This window comes from Balaenoptera musculus, chromosome 5 (genome assembly GCF_009873245.2).
Source record: "Balaenoptera musculus isolate JJ_BM4_2016_0621 chromosome 5, mBalMus1.pri.v3, whole genome shotgun sequence".
NCBI classification, from domain to species: Eukaryota; Metazoa; Chordata; class Mammalia; order Artiodactyla; family Balaenopteridae; genus Balaenoptera; species Balaenoptera musculus.
Window position 1 is genome coordinate 104,928,768 of NC_045789.1, and position 16,700 is coordinate 104,945,467.

General features: G+C 33.2%; 1 protein-coding gene across 1 annotated transcript in view; it reads right to left on the minus strand.

The window, feature by feature from the left end:
• TACR3 (tachykinin receptor 3) overlaps positions 1–16,700 on the minus strand; it is a 69,509-nt gene that overhangs the window by 37,780 nt on the left and 15,029 nt on the right. Inside the window, exons 2-3 of the mRNA XM_036853394.1 lie at positions 4,524–4,712; positions 2,617–2,767 (exon numbers count right to left, since the gene is read on the minus strand). Of these exons, the coding sequence (XP_036709289.1) occupies positions 2,617–2,767; positions 4,524–4,712 (340 nt within the window). The remainder of the gene's footprint in view (positions 1–2,616; positions 2,768–4,523; positions 4,713–16,700) is intronic.

Here is a 16,700-nt window from a genome sequence, read left to right on the forward strand (position 1 = left end):
GAGCATGATTACTAGAAATAACTGTATTCCAATCCATACCAGACCATATTTAAATTTTAGATTAAAAAAGAAATTAAGAGAAGAGCTGTCTTTATTGTGAAATTTTAAATTTTTGAGCAGAATTGGTGTTATTTCTGAGATACTGATGGTAATATCAATGTGACTGTGAAAGAAGTACAAGGACAAAGTGATTTATTATGAGAAGTCCATGTCATAAATGTCATTTTATACTATTTCAGCCCAGAACACAATCTGAGAAAAAGAAATATGGACAAGAACTTTTAAATGTCTTAATTTTTGAGATATTCTAGAAGAGTCACAGTCTCAGTTTGAATTGATATTTATACTTTGAAATTATAGAGTAATGAAGTAAAAATGGAGTACTTATGCCTTACTCTCATCCGTTATATGGGGGCAAATGCAAAAACATTCCCTCTTTCTTTTGTTCCCTCTGGGACTCAACTCAAAAATAAAAAGGAGCACTCAGATTAAATTTTCATTTCTTCCTAGAAAAATATTACATGACTATGAAGGAAAATGAACTATAATCTATAATTACTGGACTTATTTTAATTTTACTAAAATTAAACATGGGAAAAATATTTTAAAAATACTTAAAATAGTAGGAAAGAAATAAAAGACAAGAAACTAGGTGGGAAATACAAAGACAAATTATTCTGAAAAATAGTACGCAGACCATCACATCAGTTATTTAATGTGATTATGCCTAAAACATAACTGTTAGAAAATACTGCCCCTCCAAAGAGTATCTTGCAACATGAGTAAGATGTTAGATAATGAGGGTCAAAATTATAAGATGATCATGTTACTGAAGTTCTGCTAGTTCTATGATTTTTTTTAATGTGGTAAAGACATTGTACACTGCATTTTTAAAATATTTTGTTTTATTGAAGTGTAGTTGATTTACATTGTTGTGTTAATTTCTACTGTACCACAAACTGATTCAGTTATACATATATATATATATATACATTCTTTTTCATATTATTTTCTGATATGGTTTATCACAGGATATTAAATATAATTCCCTGCGCTATACAGTAGGACCTTGTTCTTTATCCGTTCTAAGTGTAATAGTTTGCATCTACTAACCCCAAACTCCCAGTCCCTCTTCTACCACCCCCCTTGGCAACCACAGGTCTGTTCTCTATGTCTGTGAGTCTGTTTCTGTTTTGTAGATAAGTTCATTTGTGTCATATTTTAGATTCCACATATAAGTGATATCATATAGTATCTGTCTTTCTCTTTCTGACTTATCTCACTTAGTATGATAATCTCTAGGTCCATCCATGTTGCTGCAAATGGCATTATTTCATTCTTTTTATGGCTGAGTAGTATTCCATTGTATATATGTACCACATCTTCTTTATCCATTCATCTATCGATGGACATTTGTTTCTATGTCTTGGCTACTGCAAATAGTGCTACTATGAATATTGGGGTGCATGTATCTTTTCGAATTATAGTTTTCTCCAGATATATGCCCAGGAGTGGGATTATGCACTTCATTTTTAATGAAATAAAATGAAATTATATATATATTTTAGGCTGAAATGACTAAATATATGTGAAAAAAAATTTGTTTTCAAATACTAGACATCATGATAAAATGTTAACCCAACATAAGCTTTGTACACTTGTCAATAACAGAGGAAACACATATTAGTGTTAAAATAGAATTCATTTTCTATACTAGATTTTTAAAACCTGATTGATTGTTGTTAAGTGAGTGTTTGTAGGTAAGTGTCCATGTCATAATTGGAATAAACAGTAATTGCCATAATCAGTATGTCTCGCTTATCCTTGGGAAAACTTCTCTGACTTGCACTAGGTACTCATCAATTGGAGAGAGGAAGATGGAATAGATGACTTTAAGATTACTTTTAACTGCACAAATTTATTAAAATATCTCACTCATTGAATCACATAATGATAGTCAGAAAAAAACTAAAGGAAAAAAATAATCCTAGTAAAATATCACTATGATAATTTTTATAGGTTTTCTTGTTTAATGTGAATTGTTCAAAAATAGGTTTTATCATGTCACCCAATAAGTTGTACAAGGGTTTTAATGTAACTTCATCTCTTAATCAGACACCAGATGAGGGAAAGGGGAGGAACGGTGAGGAGGTGTGGAGAAGGGAAGGAGGGAGGGATAGATAAATGGATATTACAGAATTATAGCACATACTAAGAAAGATACCATTCCTGGGATAAATGAAACTTCTGAAAGACTATATAGTACATCAGAGGCATTCTGTTCAATAAAGGACAAAGATAGCTAGAGCTGCAGAAATACAATCTACTGGGACTCCAACAGTGAAATTTCAGAAGTTTCACATGGTGTAATTAAGAATACTCTGCAAAAGGTAATAAAAAGTCTTTCTGTAAGGAAGTAACAATATCCCAGACTGATATTGTACATGGCCAGTGGCTTATAGAAGATAAAAGGAAAGTAAAATTAAAAATTGATAAAAAGAAAAAAACAGGAATAAAGTAGGAGTCAAGCATCAAATCATATTATATTAAAATGCCATAACTGGGTTTTTTCCCTTCTCTTTACACAAATGCTGGATAAATTATATGAAACAGTACCTTCCTTTTAGCCTTTAGCTGCTCATGATACTTGTCACAGGTGTCCCCTGGGATCTCTCCTCCCCAGAGAGTGATTCCAACAATGGTGTATGTGATACCCATGATGAGCAATGGGAAACAGTACACCAGTATAATAACAATAATATGGTAACTGTAAGAAATAAGAAAAATATGTGCTGAAGAGCGTATTGGAATGAAATAGTAAGACTTTGAATTCATTCCATTTTAAGTCATAATTGAACATGCCAAAGATTATTCCCACATTTTCTTTAAGTCCTCATTTCACAAATCCATCACAATACTATGCTATTGTCACTTACAATCATCCAAATGCTACCAGCTGATCTTTGCCAATCTTTACTTCCTGTATGAAAACTATAGCTGAACTGTAGTGCTCATTTAAACTACACACGTTCTCCCTTGCATAGAAGCTCAGGATGAGTGCCTTTTCTCTGCTTGGTAGTCATCGAGCTAACCTAATTAAATGTATAATTGGAGGAAAAGAGATGGGACAGATTAAACTGATCAATTGACATATTTTCTCCTATGTAAAACTATTACATATATCCTACAACATCAGTCATATTTGAAATAAATCATTCTTCATCCAAATGAAAAAAATGTGACTAGATGCTCTGAGTCACATTGGCATTTTTCCAAAGTCATGGTACATTTGATTGCATCATTAAATTTGGTAAATAATATACAGGTGTGTTAGTCACATCAAAATTATTATACTATAAATTATAACTAAATTTTGGGATTTCATAGCTTTCAATAAAAATTATAAGGATGCAATTGGGGAGGACTAGAAGGGCAACCAATAATATAATAGCCAAATTAGAATTTGTATAAACTTTTGGGTGGCTTCTACTATCTTATGAAGGCTTTAAAGTAATTAAAGAGTTTGGTATGCTAGTCTTCTCAATCCCAGTTTTGTTTTTTGTTTTTTTTTTCGGTAAAGGGAATCTTAAATCTTCTTGACTTCTGTACCCTTATAGCTTATTAAGTATTAACTTAGAGCCAATGGGGAATTAAGTCAACAAATAATTTAATTTTATTATTTTGATTAAATTAATTTTGTTATCATACAACCTAAGAATTATTAATAGTATGTAATGGATAGAATGCAGTCCTCAGTTTAATAACTGCTGCCTGCTTTTCCTTTAATAAGTACTTCTTAATGTTTTTCTTTAAAAATCTGGACTCTGAGTAGAGCAGAGTTTGATAAAATGGCTGCTTTAAAAGATGATCACTGTATTTGCGTCATTTGTTATTCTTAACGGAAAAAATAGTTCACTAAATAAGAATTTTTTGAAATAAAATTTAAATGGTCAGCATAAAAAACAAAATGCAAACAACTGAACAATTATGTTTTTTTCATTTGCTTTTCTTAAGGTGGGTTCAAATTATGAAATATCAAATTCTATCATATAGCATTCCTATTTCCTTTCTAACCTAGTGCTTAAGTTTCTTTAATGCTAAAACAAAGGAACACAACCAAGAACCTACTAAGACTTTCTTTCCCTTCAGCCAGGCTTCTTAAAAGAGCAATCTGCACCTTTGGGTTTCAGTTCCTCCCTTCTGGCTCGTTTCTCAGTGGATAACAACCTGGCTTTCCTTTGCACTTTCATTTCCAGTGATCTTATCCGCTCCTCCAGAAACTCTCCAGAGCTACCCCACATAGAGGTCTTCACATTTTTCCAGTTAGAAACCTTTGTAACTTATACAAACTAATTGACTATATCATATTGTAGTATAGTATTTTTACGTGTCTCTTTCCCCAGTAATGTGTGAGCCCTTGAGGGAAATGTCTATGGCTTATCTATGTAATTGTTGCTCCCAACCTGTAGTTCATTAAGTGTTCAATACATTTAGTTGAAAATTGTAATAGAGCGTTAACTTACGTGAAATGTTGTTTGGGACCTTCTGGCCATTGCACATAGCAAAGAGTACGGCCCGGCATGACTTTGGTTTTGGAGTAAAGACACTGAGGGAAGGCAAGTAGAAATGCTAGAATCCAAATACCTCCAATGACAATCTTGGTTGCAGTTGCAGACAGTCTGGGTTTCAAGGGATCAATAATGGCCATATACCTATATAAAAACAAACAAAACCATTTTGTTGGCCATCTTGTTAGTGGAGTTTAAAATGAGTTTCAGAGGAGTTTCTAGGGTCAGGGTTATCTCTTCTGGTAAACAAACTGAAAAAGATTTTGCTTGTATAAAGGCAGCATAGAATAATTATGGCATAGTCTTAGGAATCAGGTAGATCAAGGTTCAAACCCTATCCTGTCACTTATTTAACTTTTTGAACTCCATTATTTTTAAAATAGAAATAAGAACACCCCTCTCTTAGTGGTGAAGTAACGATCAATAGAAATAATGTAAGTGAAAGGTATTGATTATTTGCTGCTGTGCCTAACACATTATCAGAACTCACATGTCTGCTGGATGGAATTGGAAAGATGCGTATTAAGTGCTTAAAAATATGAATTCTGTACCCCAAGACCTCCATTTTTCTTATGTATGTTTAACTTTTTAAAAAGAAAATTCTAGACAACTAATATGGATAATGTCTACATGATTGACAAAATGAGGAATCCCTCAGAAGGATATTGTCAACATAGCCATTTAAAAGCATCCAGAGACAAGTTCAGGGTTTAGATAAGGATGAATAAATCAAGTTTGACTGAGGCTATGCTTTCCTATTACCTCTAAAATTGAATTCATACTGTATCATATAAATCTCATAGTATTTATCTATGTAACTATATATAACATAATTGTTATAGGAAAATATATTTAAGGCTCTAAAATATTTACATATGATTTTTAGAGTGCAACTTTTTGAGAAATTAGAAACTGTTAGAATATGGTAACAGAAGTCAAGCTTTATTCACTTGGTAAAATAGTAAGAATATGTCTGGGAGAATTAAATTCCAGTTTTAAATTGGATAAAATGGCTAATTGCCAAATTATGGCTAATACTCAGAGTAGAAAATAACATACATCAAATGAATTATATTTTGGCATTTCTATCAATAAAGCACATTATTTAATTGTATTATTTTTACTATTGGCCATTTTGTGTTTCTCAAATATATTTTTATTTATGAAAATTTTTCAAAGGTAATATTTTTATCAAAGAATGAGTATTACTTAAACCAAAAACATTTAATCTTATGAATGTAACTATTTCAGTGTAAGGATAATTCATTAATTTGCTTACTGCTCTTTGCTTTTGTAACTATTAGGCAGAATTAGATCTTCAGTAGATATATTGGAACTTATCTACCTACTATTCATAATATTAACTTTAGTTGTAATTTACTTAAAGGAAGTACTCTTAATTTATTATGTATGACAGCTATTAGGCAAAAGTGAATGTTAGATATGAAAAAAATAATCATAAAATGGTACCTTGGTTTAGGGAAATAAAGTGAACCATACAAAGAAAATAAAATACACATGCTTGAAACTGAAAACTGTTTAAAATTCACCTCTCATGCTTATGTTGGTAAAGATAATAATAGCAACATATATTGATTGCTAAGCATGACTAGACAACTTATTGCACACAATATATATACATATATATACATTTAGTATCCAGAAAAATTCAATAAATCAACTAATATTATCTCTATTTTACAGAAAAGAAAACTGAGGCTTAAAGATTAAGTAAATTGTTTAAAAATGTCCCAAATAGTAAGAATTGGAATTCTAAACCAGTTCTGCCAATCCTCAAAGTCTACATAGGTACAGATTATGGCTTTGAATATGACCATTCGTGTAAGGAATTGTGGAAGAGAAAGAAAAATATATAAGGTAGATGCCTTGAAGAGGATCAGAAGTCGCATCTTGTCTCTAAATTCAAAAGCATTTATGTGCAATATTAAAGATGAAAGTCAAATATATAAAGGCAATAATTGTGATTGGTCATTTCTGTTCCCATTGCTATGGACTATAAATCACCATAGCATTTCTCTCATTACATTGAACTGTTGCTTTATGGTGTTTCCAGAGTCAGACACAGTACTTATCAATAAATTTTGTTGTACTGAACTGACTATTCCTCAATCTTATCATAATCTTTGCTTTTTTGCTTGCCTGGAAATTTATGAATGCTATTTGAATATTTAGACAGCTGATTTTTTGAGACTGTAATGAGAAGTTGAGTGACGTGAGCAGGTTTAGAGTCTTGTACAGCTACTACAGCATGGACAATTCAAAATAAACTGCAAATTTCTTATTGATTATTTTGTCAATTAGTTTAATGTTAGAGAAATTCTTTCCTGACAGGTAGAATATTGTTTTATTTGAATTGTATGGAAACAGTCAATTTCTGTTCTCACTAACTAACACTTTAGTGAAAGTAGAAATTTTGAAACTTCAAGCTGACATTTTTGTCATTTCTGGTCTGATCTGTTATTCATTCATTCAGCCAACATTTCTTGGATGTCTACTGTAGTATCCCAGATACTGTAGTAATACAACAATGAGAAAAAATGACCTTCACAGAACTCACAGTCTAGTGAAGTAGATAGATACTAATCAAATAATCTCGCCAGTAAACATAAAATTACAAATATAATAAGTGTTACAAAGGCAATGTTTATGGCTGTGTGAGTGCATTTACTGGGGAAAACATTTAGATTGTGAATCAGTCTTCCCTAAGAAAAGCATTCTGGGTTGAAACTTGAAAGGGTGACTAGGCAAGGTAGCAGAAGGGTGAGGGTTGCCAAGATTTCTGGGGGAACAAACAAGATGTGAAAAACTCCTGTGTTAATGGTGGGTTTTTATGGGTTGACTTGTGTCCCCCTAAAAAAGGTACATTGAAGTCCTAACACCCAATATCACAGAAGGTGACCTTATGTGGAAATAGAGTTTTATATAGGTAATCAAGTTAAAATGAGGTCATTACGATGGACCCTAATTCAATATAAGGTGTAAAGGAGAACTTTGGAAACAGAGAACCACACAGAGATTGCCACATGAAGATGGAGGATTGAGTGGTGTATCTACAAGTCAAGGAATGCCAAAGACTGCCAGCAATCCACAAGAAGTTAGGAAGGGGAAAGGCAGAATTTCCTCATGGGTTTCAGAGGGAGCATGGCCCTTGCCAACACCTTGATTTCAGACTTCTAGCTTCTAGAAATGTGAGACATAAATTTCTGTTGTTACTCAGTTTGTGCTAGTTTGTTACAGTAGCCCTAGGAAACCAATTTGATGGGTAAGGGTGGGTGCATTGTGCACTTGAGGAACTAAGGGCTAATGTAATTGAAATGCTGAAAGTGAAGGGGGAAAGTGATTTGAGACAAAGTTGTAGTTCAGGTTATAGAATTTTGTCCTCTGGAAAGTAATTGAGGTGATTCAATCAGGAGGGGAGAGTAATCAGATTTTAGTCTGGAAAATGGATTGAAGGAGGGAGATGATAAGTTACCTCATTATTGTTTTGGTTTGGGTGAGAGATGATTGCTGCTTGGAATAGAGTATTACCACTGGAGATTGAATTACATTAATGATTGAGGAAAACAAAGAAATGTTGAAATATTGTAGAAAGGGAGAGCCAGTTGACCAAAGAGGTAGGTAGACCTTCCAGGCACTGCTGAAGACCAATTTGAAATTGGTGATTAGGAATTCACTGTGGCATCAACATTTCCTATTTTGTGGCTCTCTCCTGGAATAATAATTTGCTCAACAGTAGGCGTGAAGCAAATGGATCCTTAGGGTCAAATAAATACCCTCTGGACCTTGAGAAGAAATGATCAAACCCAGGATACAATCTCACTCAAATGATTGTCAGTACTTTATTCTTCCTTTAAAGAAATATATATCTTTGATATGATCACACTAGATTTTCCTAGGTATTTGTCTGAGCTTCTCATTACCATTCTTCCCCACCAAATAGATTCTCAAATACATTAGAGTCTCCTTAGTCTGACTGTTTAACAAAGAATAGCTAAGATTGGATTCTTTCCTCTTCCAATTAGCATATCACCTAAACAAGTTTTAAAGTCAATTTTGTTGTCTTTCATAGAGGAAGAAATTCTCAGAAATATCCATCAGAAGCTCACATTACAATGCCATCTTTTATTAGTTTTCCTTTTCACTCTAATACAGGACCAATTTCCTTTACCATGTACTTCTTTTCCTGACATAATTGAAGGGGTCTTTTTCATCAAAAAGATGATGTCTTTTGCAAAACAATTTTTTGACATAATTTTACTACTCTCAGTAAGTAAGCCTTTCCATTTTGTAATTGTTCGTGGTATATGGTATAATTTTTCCTTTTGGTAGCATTTTTATTAAGCTCTGTTTCTGGATCTTTACATGCTTATATACATTTAAAATTTTTGGTATAGAGACAGAGTGCAGGGCTTCCCTGGTGGCGCAGTGGTTGAGAGTCTGCCTGCCGATGCAGGGGACACGGGTTCGAGCCCTGGTCCGGGAGGATCCCACATGCCGCGGAGCAACTAAGCCCGTGCGCCACAACTACTGAGTCTGCGCGCCTGGAGCCTGTGCTCCGCAACGAGAGGCCGCGACAGTGAGAGGCCCGCGCACCGCGATGAAGAGTGGCCCCCGCTCGCCACAACTGGAGAAAGCCCTCGCACAGAAATGAAGAACCAACACAGTCAAAAATAAGTAAATAAAGAAATAAATTTATAAAAAAAATAAAAAAGACAGAGTGCAGTCTTCAGATGTTTACTTGTTTATATTAAGTAATATTTGCCTGAAGTAATATAGATTTTACTGTTTTCCAGTTTGCTTCTGGCCACAGTAGACACTGCTTTAGTCTGTAAATTCAGGATCCTATAATCTGAAGTGAGGAGATGAAGCCTTAGGAAGGAGCACTTGGTAAGAGATATGTATACAGCTGGAGACTTAGCCAATTTGCAGCAATCCTGAAAGGCAAGAGTGGTAGATATATCCCAAAGGCACTCTTCTTCCTCCCATCCCCTCCAGAGGTCTCCCATTAGGAAAAGGCAAGAAGAGACCCAAGAGTGAGGGACCCTATTGATACAGTCAGTCTACAGAAGTAGTCAGCCTGGTGGGCAGGGGCAGAAAAAAAGAGTGGAATAGATAGTGAGTAGATATGAACTGAAAAATGGAAATTATCCAGCTCAGATAATAATTTCATGTTTTTCACATGCTAGTTTCCTTGCTGAAGTGATTTTTCTTTTGCTTCATGTGTTATTCTAAAGTTCTATGACTGGAAAACTTCTAACCATCCTTTAATTTCCACTCAGATTACAGACTGATCACTATAGATTCTTCCCCTCTCTCTGTGCAGAGTTAGTCTTTACCTCCTCAGTGCTGCAACAGCATTATGCTCATAATGATTTTAGCTCATTGGAGATATGATTTATTCTTCTCTGTGTTCTGTAGCACCTAACAAAGTATCTATAGTAGTCAAAATCATTGTCGAATAGTGACTGCAAATAGTTGTTGAATATTTGGACAGATGGATGGGTGAATAATTGTTTACAAATAAAAACTTCAGCGTGTACACAATTTTTAAAAGGAACAGTTTTCTTAACTTTGCTAAATGGGAGTAATAAACGTGGCGTAGAGTATGATTATGAGGTTAAAATGACATTACATAACACAATGTATTCAAGGAGACTTAGGTAATATCAGGCACAGTAGACACTCAACCTAAATCACTCTAAAACTATATTGAATAAAATGAAATTAACACTTGAGAATTTTAAAAAATTTGTTGTGGTAAGCTCGAGACAAAAATAAGCAAAGATAACTTATTTAATGTGGTTCTTAGCTAGTTGTGATCAGAGTAGAAAGAAAAATAAGTTCACGCCAAAATTCTGATCTAAGGATTAAAAAAAACCAAACTTCTTTTGATATTGTTTTAACTTTTCAACAGAAACTGTTCCATCAGGGTAGTGCATTATAGGTTATTTCTCTTTCAAATCTCTCCTTTTAGAAGAATTTCTTGTATGGAGAGTACTATGGTCTTCTATGTAACATCAGTCAGGGCAACTAGTGCTCAGTGGTTCAATGATTAAATAGAAATGTTCAATGTTATACTTGGAGCCTCTGTAAGTTCTTTGGGTGCACTAGGAATTAATTTCCTTCAATTATGTTTAATATGGCCTATACCATATTAAACTCCTTTTTGAAGTGGCCTGTGGCAGTTCCACTCTGTTATCCTTAAACTCAGAAAGATGATGTTGTCCATCAAGCAGAAGGAGTACCCAGTCTTCAGGTATTTAAGCTGTGATGATGTAAATGCTTATTTAACTGTGCAAATGGAAGAAAGAAGGTATAGATAACCTCTAAACTGGGATAATAATATATTCTTGGATATATACTTAGATAATAAATATATTCATAGCATCTAGGATAATGACTGCACGTATTTGGCACCTGATACATATTCATTGTATGACTAAATTAATGAATGAATGGAGGTGATTTTTAAAATTGTTTTTCAGTCATTTTCTATCATTGAATAATTTGTGCTCAAATTACCTTAATAAGATATCATGAAAATATAATTAAAGAGAAAAATCAGATATGAAAAAAAAACAGCAAACAACAGCAACAATAACAACTACAAAAAAAAGAAAGAAAGAAAAGAAATAAAAGGCATCCAGATTCAACAGGAATACTGTCTTTATTACTGACAGAAGTAATACTGTTTTTATTAGCAGATGAAATGATCTTTCTAAGGAATCCTCAAAACCCCAAACCCATTAGAATTCATAAGTTCAGCAAGGTCACAGAATACAAGTTCAATGAATTGTATTTCTATATACTAGTTATGAACAATCTGAAAATGAACTTCAAAAAAGTCTATTCAGTAGCACCAAAAAGAATAATTTAATAAATATAGGAAGAAATTTAATAAAAGAATGGAGGCATACATTGAAAACTACAACGCATTGTTGAAACAAATTAAAGAAGACCTCAATAAATGGAGAGACAGTCCATGTTCATGGATTGGAAGACTCAATATTGTTAAGCTGACAATGCTTTCCAAATTGACTGAAAAATTCAACAATTCCTTATAAAACTTCCTATTCTAATTCCAGAATTTAAAAAACTGATCTTAAAAATAATTTGGAAGTACAGACCTTCTAGAATAGTCAAAAAATTTGAATAATAAAAACAAAGTTGAAGGACTTATACTTTCCAAAATTTATTACAGGGCTACAGTAATCAAGACAGTGTAGTACTGGCATAAGAATAGACATGTAGATCAGTGAAGCAAAAATATCAAGAGTCCGGAAATAAACACTTACATTTATGTTCAATTGATTTTTGACAACTGTGCCAAGGCAATTTAATGGGGGTAAATTGTATTTTTTCAACAAACAGTGCTAGGACAATTAGATATCCACATACAAAAAGATAAATTATACTGTTATCTCACACCACACATAAAAATAATCTCCAAATGTATCACATATAAATGTGAGATCTAAAACTATAAAACTATCATAAAAAAAACATAGAAATGAATTTTCACAACCTTGGAATAGCTAATGATTTTTTAGAACTGACTACAAAAGCACAAACAATAAAAGAGAAAAATGATATGTTGTACTTCATGAAAATTAAAAATTTTTGTTTTTCAAATATGAAATGAAGAAAGTAAAATGACAAACCACAGACAAGGAGGAAATATTTGCAAATAATATGTCCAGTAAAGGACTTGTGTTCAAAATACACAATAACTCTCACTATTTAATAAGAAGACATATAACCCAATTAAAAACAGAGAAAACAATTTGAAGTCTATGCAAAAGACTATATGTGATATAAAATGATTCCATTTATATCAACTTCCAGAAAAGTCAAATCTGTAACAGGAGAAAATAGCTTAGTGGTTGTCTAGGGCTGCGCGTAGAATGGGGAGTGACTACAAAATTGGAAGTGAGGTTTCTTTTTGAGGTAATGGAAATGTTCTAAAATTATATTGTGTTGATGGTTACATAACTAAAAACTTACTAAAAATCATTAAATCATATACCTAAAATGAGTATATTTTATGGTACGTAAATTATAACTCAATAAAGCTGTTAAAAATAAAATCTTAATAGTAAGAAAACAAACAATCCAATTTAAAAATGGGCAAATGGCTTGAATAGGCACTTCATCAAAGAAGATGCATTAATGACAAATAAGCACATGAAACTTGTCTAATATAAATATCCATTAATGAAATGTGAATTAAAAGCACATCAAGATACACATTAAAATGGATAAAACTAAAACAAAAATACTGACAATACCAATTGCTGATGAAGATCTGGAACAAGTAGAACATTCATACACTGTTGGTATGAATACAACATGGTATAGCCGCTGTGGAAAACAGTTCCACAGTTTCTTATAAAGTTAAATATACATTTACCAAATGGCCCAGCAATCCCACTCCTACTTATTTACTCTAGAGAAATGAAAACTTGTTTTCACACAGAAATCTTTAATGGATGTTTATGATCTATGAATAGATCATAATTGTTCAAAACTAGAAACAACCCAAATATACTGCAAAGGGTGGATGAACAAATAAACTTCAGTGCCTCCATACAAGAATACCCTCAGCAATAAAAAACGAGCAAACTTTTGATACACTCAACAACTTAGATCTCAGAGATGTTATGGTGAGTGAAAATAGCCAGTCTCAAAGTTCACATATTGTATGATTATATTAATATGATATTTTCCCAAAAAGACCAGACTACAGTGGAGAAAGATAAATCAGTGCTTCCCAGGTTTTAGGGCAGAGAGAGGGTATGAATACAAAGGTATAGCATGAGGGAGTTTGTTTGTAGTAATGAAATTGTTCTGTGTCCTGATGGTGGTGACTGTTGCATGAATAGATTCATGCATTAAAAATCCTAAATCTGTACATCAATTAAAGTCAATTTTAGTACATGTTAATTTAAAAATGAAATAAAGTTACATAATTAAAATTTACATTTCCACACATCATGGGATCAAATTTGTGACTTCTAATCATATTAGACATTCTTGGTGTTAAAATGTTTGTGTGAAAGGGGTTACCATGTAAACACTAACCAAAGAAAAGATTGGCTAGAGACTGTCATACAGAGTGAAGTAAGTCAGAAAGAGAAAAACAAATATTGTATATTAACACATATATGTGGAATCTAGAAAAATGGTACAGATGAACTGGTTTGCAAGGCAGAAATAGAGACACAGATGTAGAGAACAAACATATGGACACCAAGGGTGGAAAGCTGGTGGTGGGTGGTGGGATGAATTGGGAGATTGGGATTGACATATATATACTAATATGTATAAAATAGATAACTAATAAGAACCTGCTGTATAAAAATAAAATAAAATTCAAAAAACATCACAAAAATTAGGCTTTAAGGCATGAGGTGTCACTAAATGTAAAGAGGGACTTTTCATAATGATAAAAGGGATAAATTCATAGGAAGGCATAGCAGTCCTAGATTTGTATAAATAATTGCTTCAAGATATACAAAGCAAAATGGACAAAACTAAAATGAGAAATACATTCCCAATCATAGTTGGACTATCACACTTTTCTCAATAACTGATAGAAGAAGACAAAACAACAACAACAACAACTAGTAAAGATAAAAAAAGATTTGAACATAACAAATGTGATGTAATTATAGAGGAGCATTCATTATTTCAACAATTCTTTCCATTTATTTTGAAACGTTGTATATGTTGCTTGTAGTTTTTCATTTTTTTTGTTTTTACTGAATGAACCCTTTAGAATGTTCTCCCCTAAAAATTAGCAAATGGAAAAATTAACAAATTAAACATATCCAAATAGAAGATGAATGGAAATTACTATGCAAAGGTAATGAAACTCAGGATGAGTTGTATGGAACAGGTTACAGCAAAGGCAGAACGATTGTCCAGGTTTCTACAAGTAAATCAACAACAGAATAAAAGAGTAATGAGGAAGCATATGAACATTTAGATCTTTCTACAAAGTAAAATTGTGGAAGAATAATTTTGTCCTGCTTTATAGAATGTTACATTTTCCCCTCAGATTATTAAATACACATTTTGGAAATATAGCAGAGGCCCCTCACAATACTGTGAGTTACTTCCAGGAACTGGACCATGATCCCACTGTATGTATCAGAGAAACACCCCCTCAAGATTCTAGCAGGATGAAGGGGAAAAGGACTATATTTAAACACATCAAAGACTATTCTTCTTAACACAGATGTTTCTCTCCCTTTAGATGGGACAGATGTCTAGAGTAGGTTAGAGTTGGCTATTTCCCTTCACCCAAGTGGAAGGCTGATGCAGCGGGACTGGAGTATATCCTCCCCTCAGGACAGTTAGTCTCCGATAATACCCCAGCAGATTAAACTCTGGCCAACTAGTTTCCTCTGAGGGCAGTCCTTGTTAAGAAGAAGTAAAAAACAAACTTATGGTTATCACGGGGGAAAGAGCAGGGGAGGGATAAATTGGGAGATTGGGATTGATATACACACACTATACTATATGTAAAACAGATAACTAATAAGGACCTACTGTATAGCACAGGGAACTCTACTCAATACTCTGTAATAACCTATATAGGAAAAGAATCTAAAAAAGAGTGGATATATGTATATGTATAACTGATTCACTTTGCTGTACAGCAGAAACTAACACAACATTGTAAATCAACTTTACTCCAATAAAAATTTTTAAAAAAATAAAGGGAGAGAAAAAAAACGAGAAACACTTGTGAAGTTCACAGAACAGAGGCATAGGCTCACTAAATGACTGAGACCTAATTATAGGACTCTAGAATGCTTCCCCTTCCTCTATACTTCACCACCACATTACTAACAGTCTATTTAGAGCAGTTCCTTTTACCCAGAACATCATGTCCAGCTATCAAAAGACAAAGAAAACAAAACAAAAGAAAACCTGAAGAGATGAGGCAAGCATCAGAACCAGGCATAGAAGGGATGTTGGAATTATCATACTGGGAATTTAAAACAACTGGATTAATATCCTAAGGGCTCTAACTGATAAAGCAGACAGCATATAAGAATAGCTGGGCAATGTAAGCAGAGAGATGGAAATCCTAAGAAAGAAAGAACCAAAAGAAGTGCTAGAGTTGAAAAACTCTGCAACAGAAATGAAGAATGCCTTTGATGGGTTTATTAGTAGACTGAGCATGGCTGAAGAAAGAACCTCTCAGCTAGAGTATATATAAGTAGAATCCATAAAAACTGAAAAGCAAAGAAAACAAAGACTGAAAAAAACGGAAGAGAATATCCAAGGACTGTGGGACAACTACAAAAGATTTAACATATGCATAAGGTTCCCAAAAGGTTCCAAAAACCTTAACAGACACCTCACCAAAGAAGATATGCAGATAGTAAGTAAGCATACAAAAAGATGCTCCACATCATACATCACCAGGTAAATGCAAATTAAAACAACAATGAGATACCACTACACACCTATAGAATGGTGGAAATCCATAACACCAGATGCTGGAAAGGATGTGAAGCAACAGAAACTCTCATACATTGCTAGTGGGAATGCAAAATGATTCAGCCACTTTGGAAGACAGTTTGGCTGCTTCTTAAAAAACTAAACATACTACTACCATATGATCCAGCAACAGTCGTGCTCCTTGGTATTTACCAAATAGAGTTGAAGATTCATGTCCACAAAACAAAACAAAACAAAACAAACAAAACAAAAACCCACAAAAAACCAAAAAACCAAAACAACAACAACAACAAAAAAACAAACAAAACCCTGCACATGGATGTTTACTGCAGCTTCATTCATAATTACCAAAAACTTGAAAGCAACCAGGATGTCCTTCATTAGATGAACGAATAAACTATGATATTGGTTTGGCCAAAAAGTTCGTTCGGTTTTAAGTAAAACTAAAAGGCACATTTTTCACTTTCACGAATAACTTTATTGAACAACGTATTCACTAACCAAACGAACCTTGTGTCCAACCCAATACATCAGATGATGAAATATTATTCACTGCTAAAAAGAAATCTGGTATCAAGCCATGAAAAAACATCAGCAAATCTTAAATCCATATTACTAAGTGAAAGAAGTCAATCT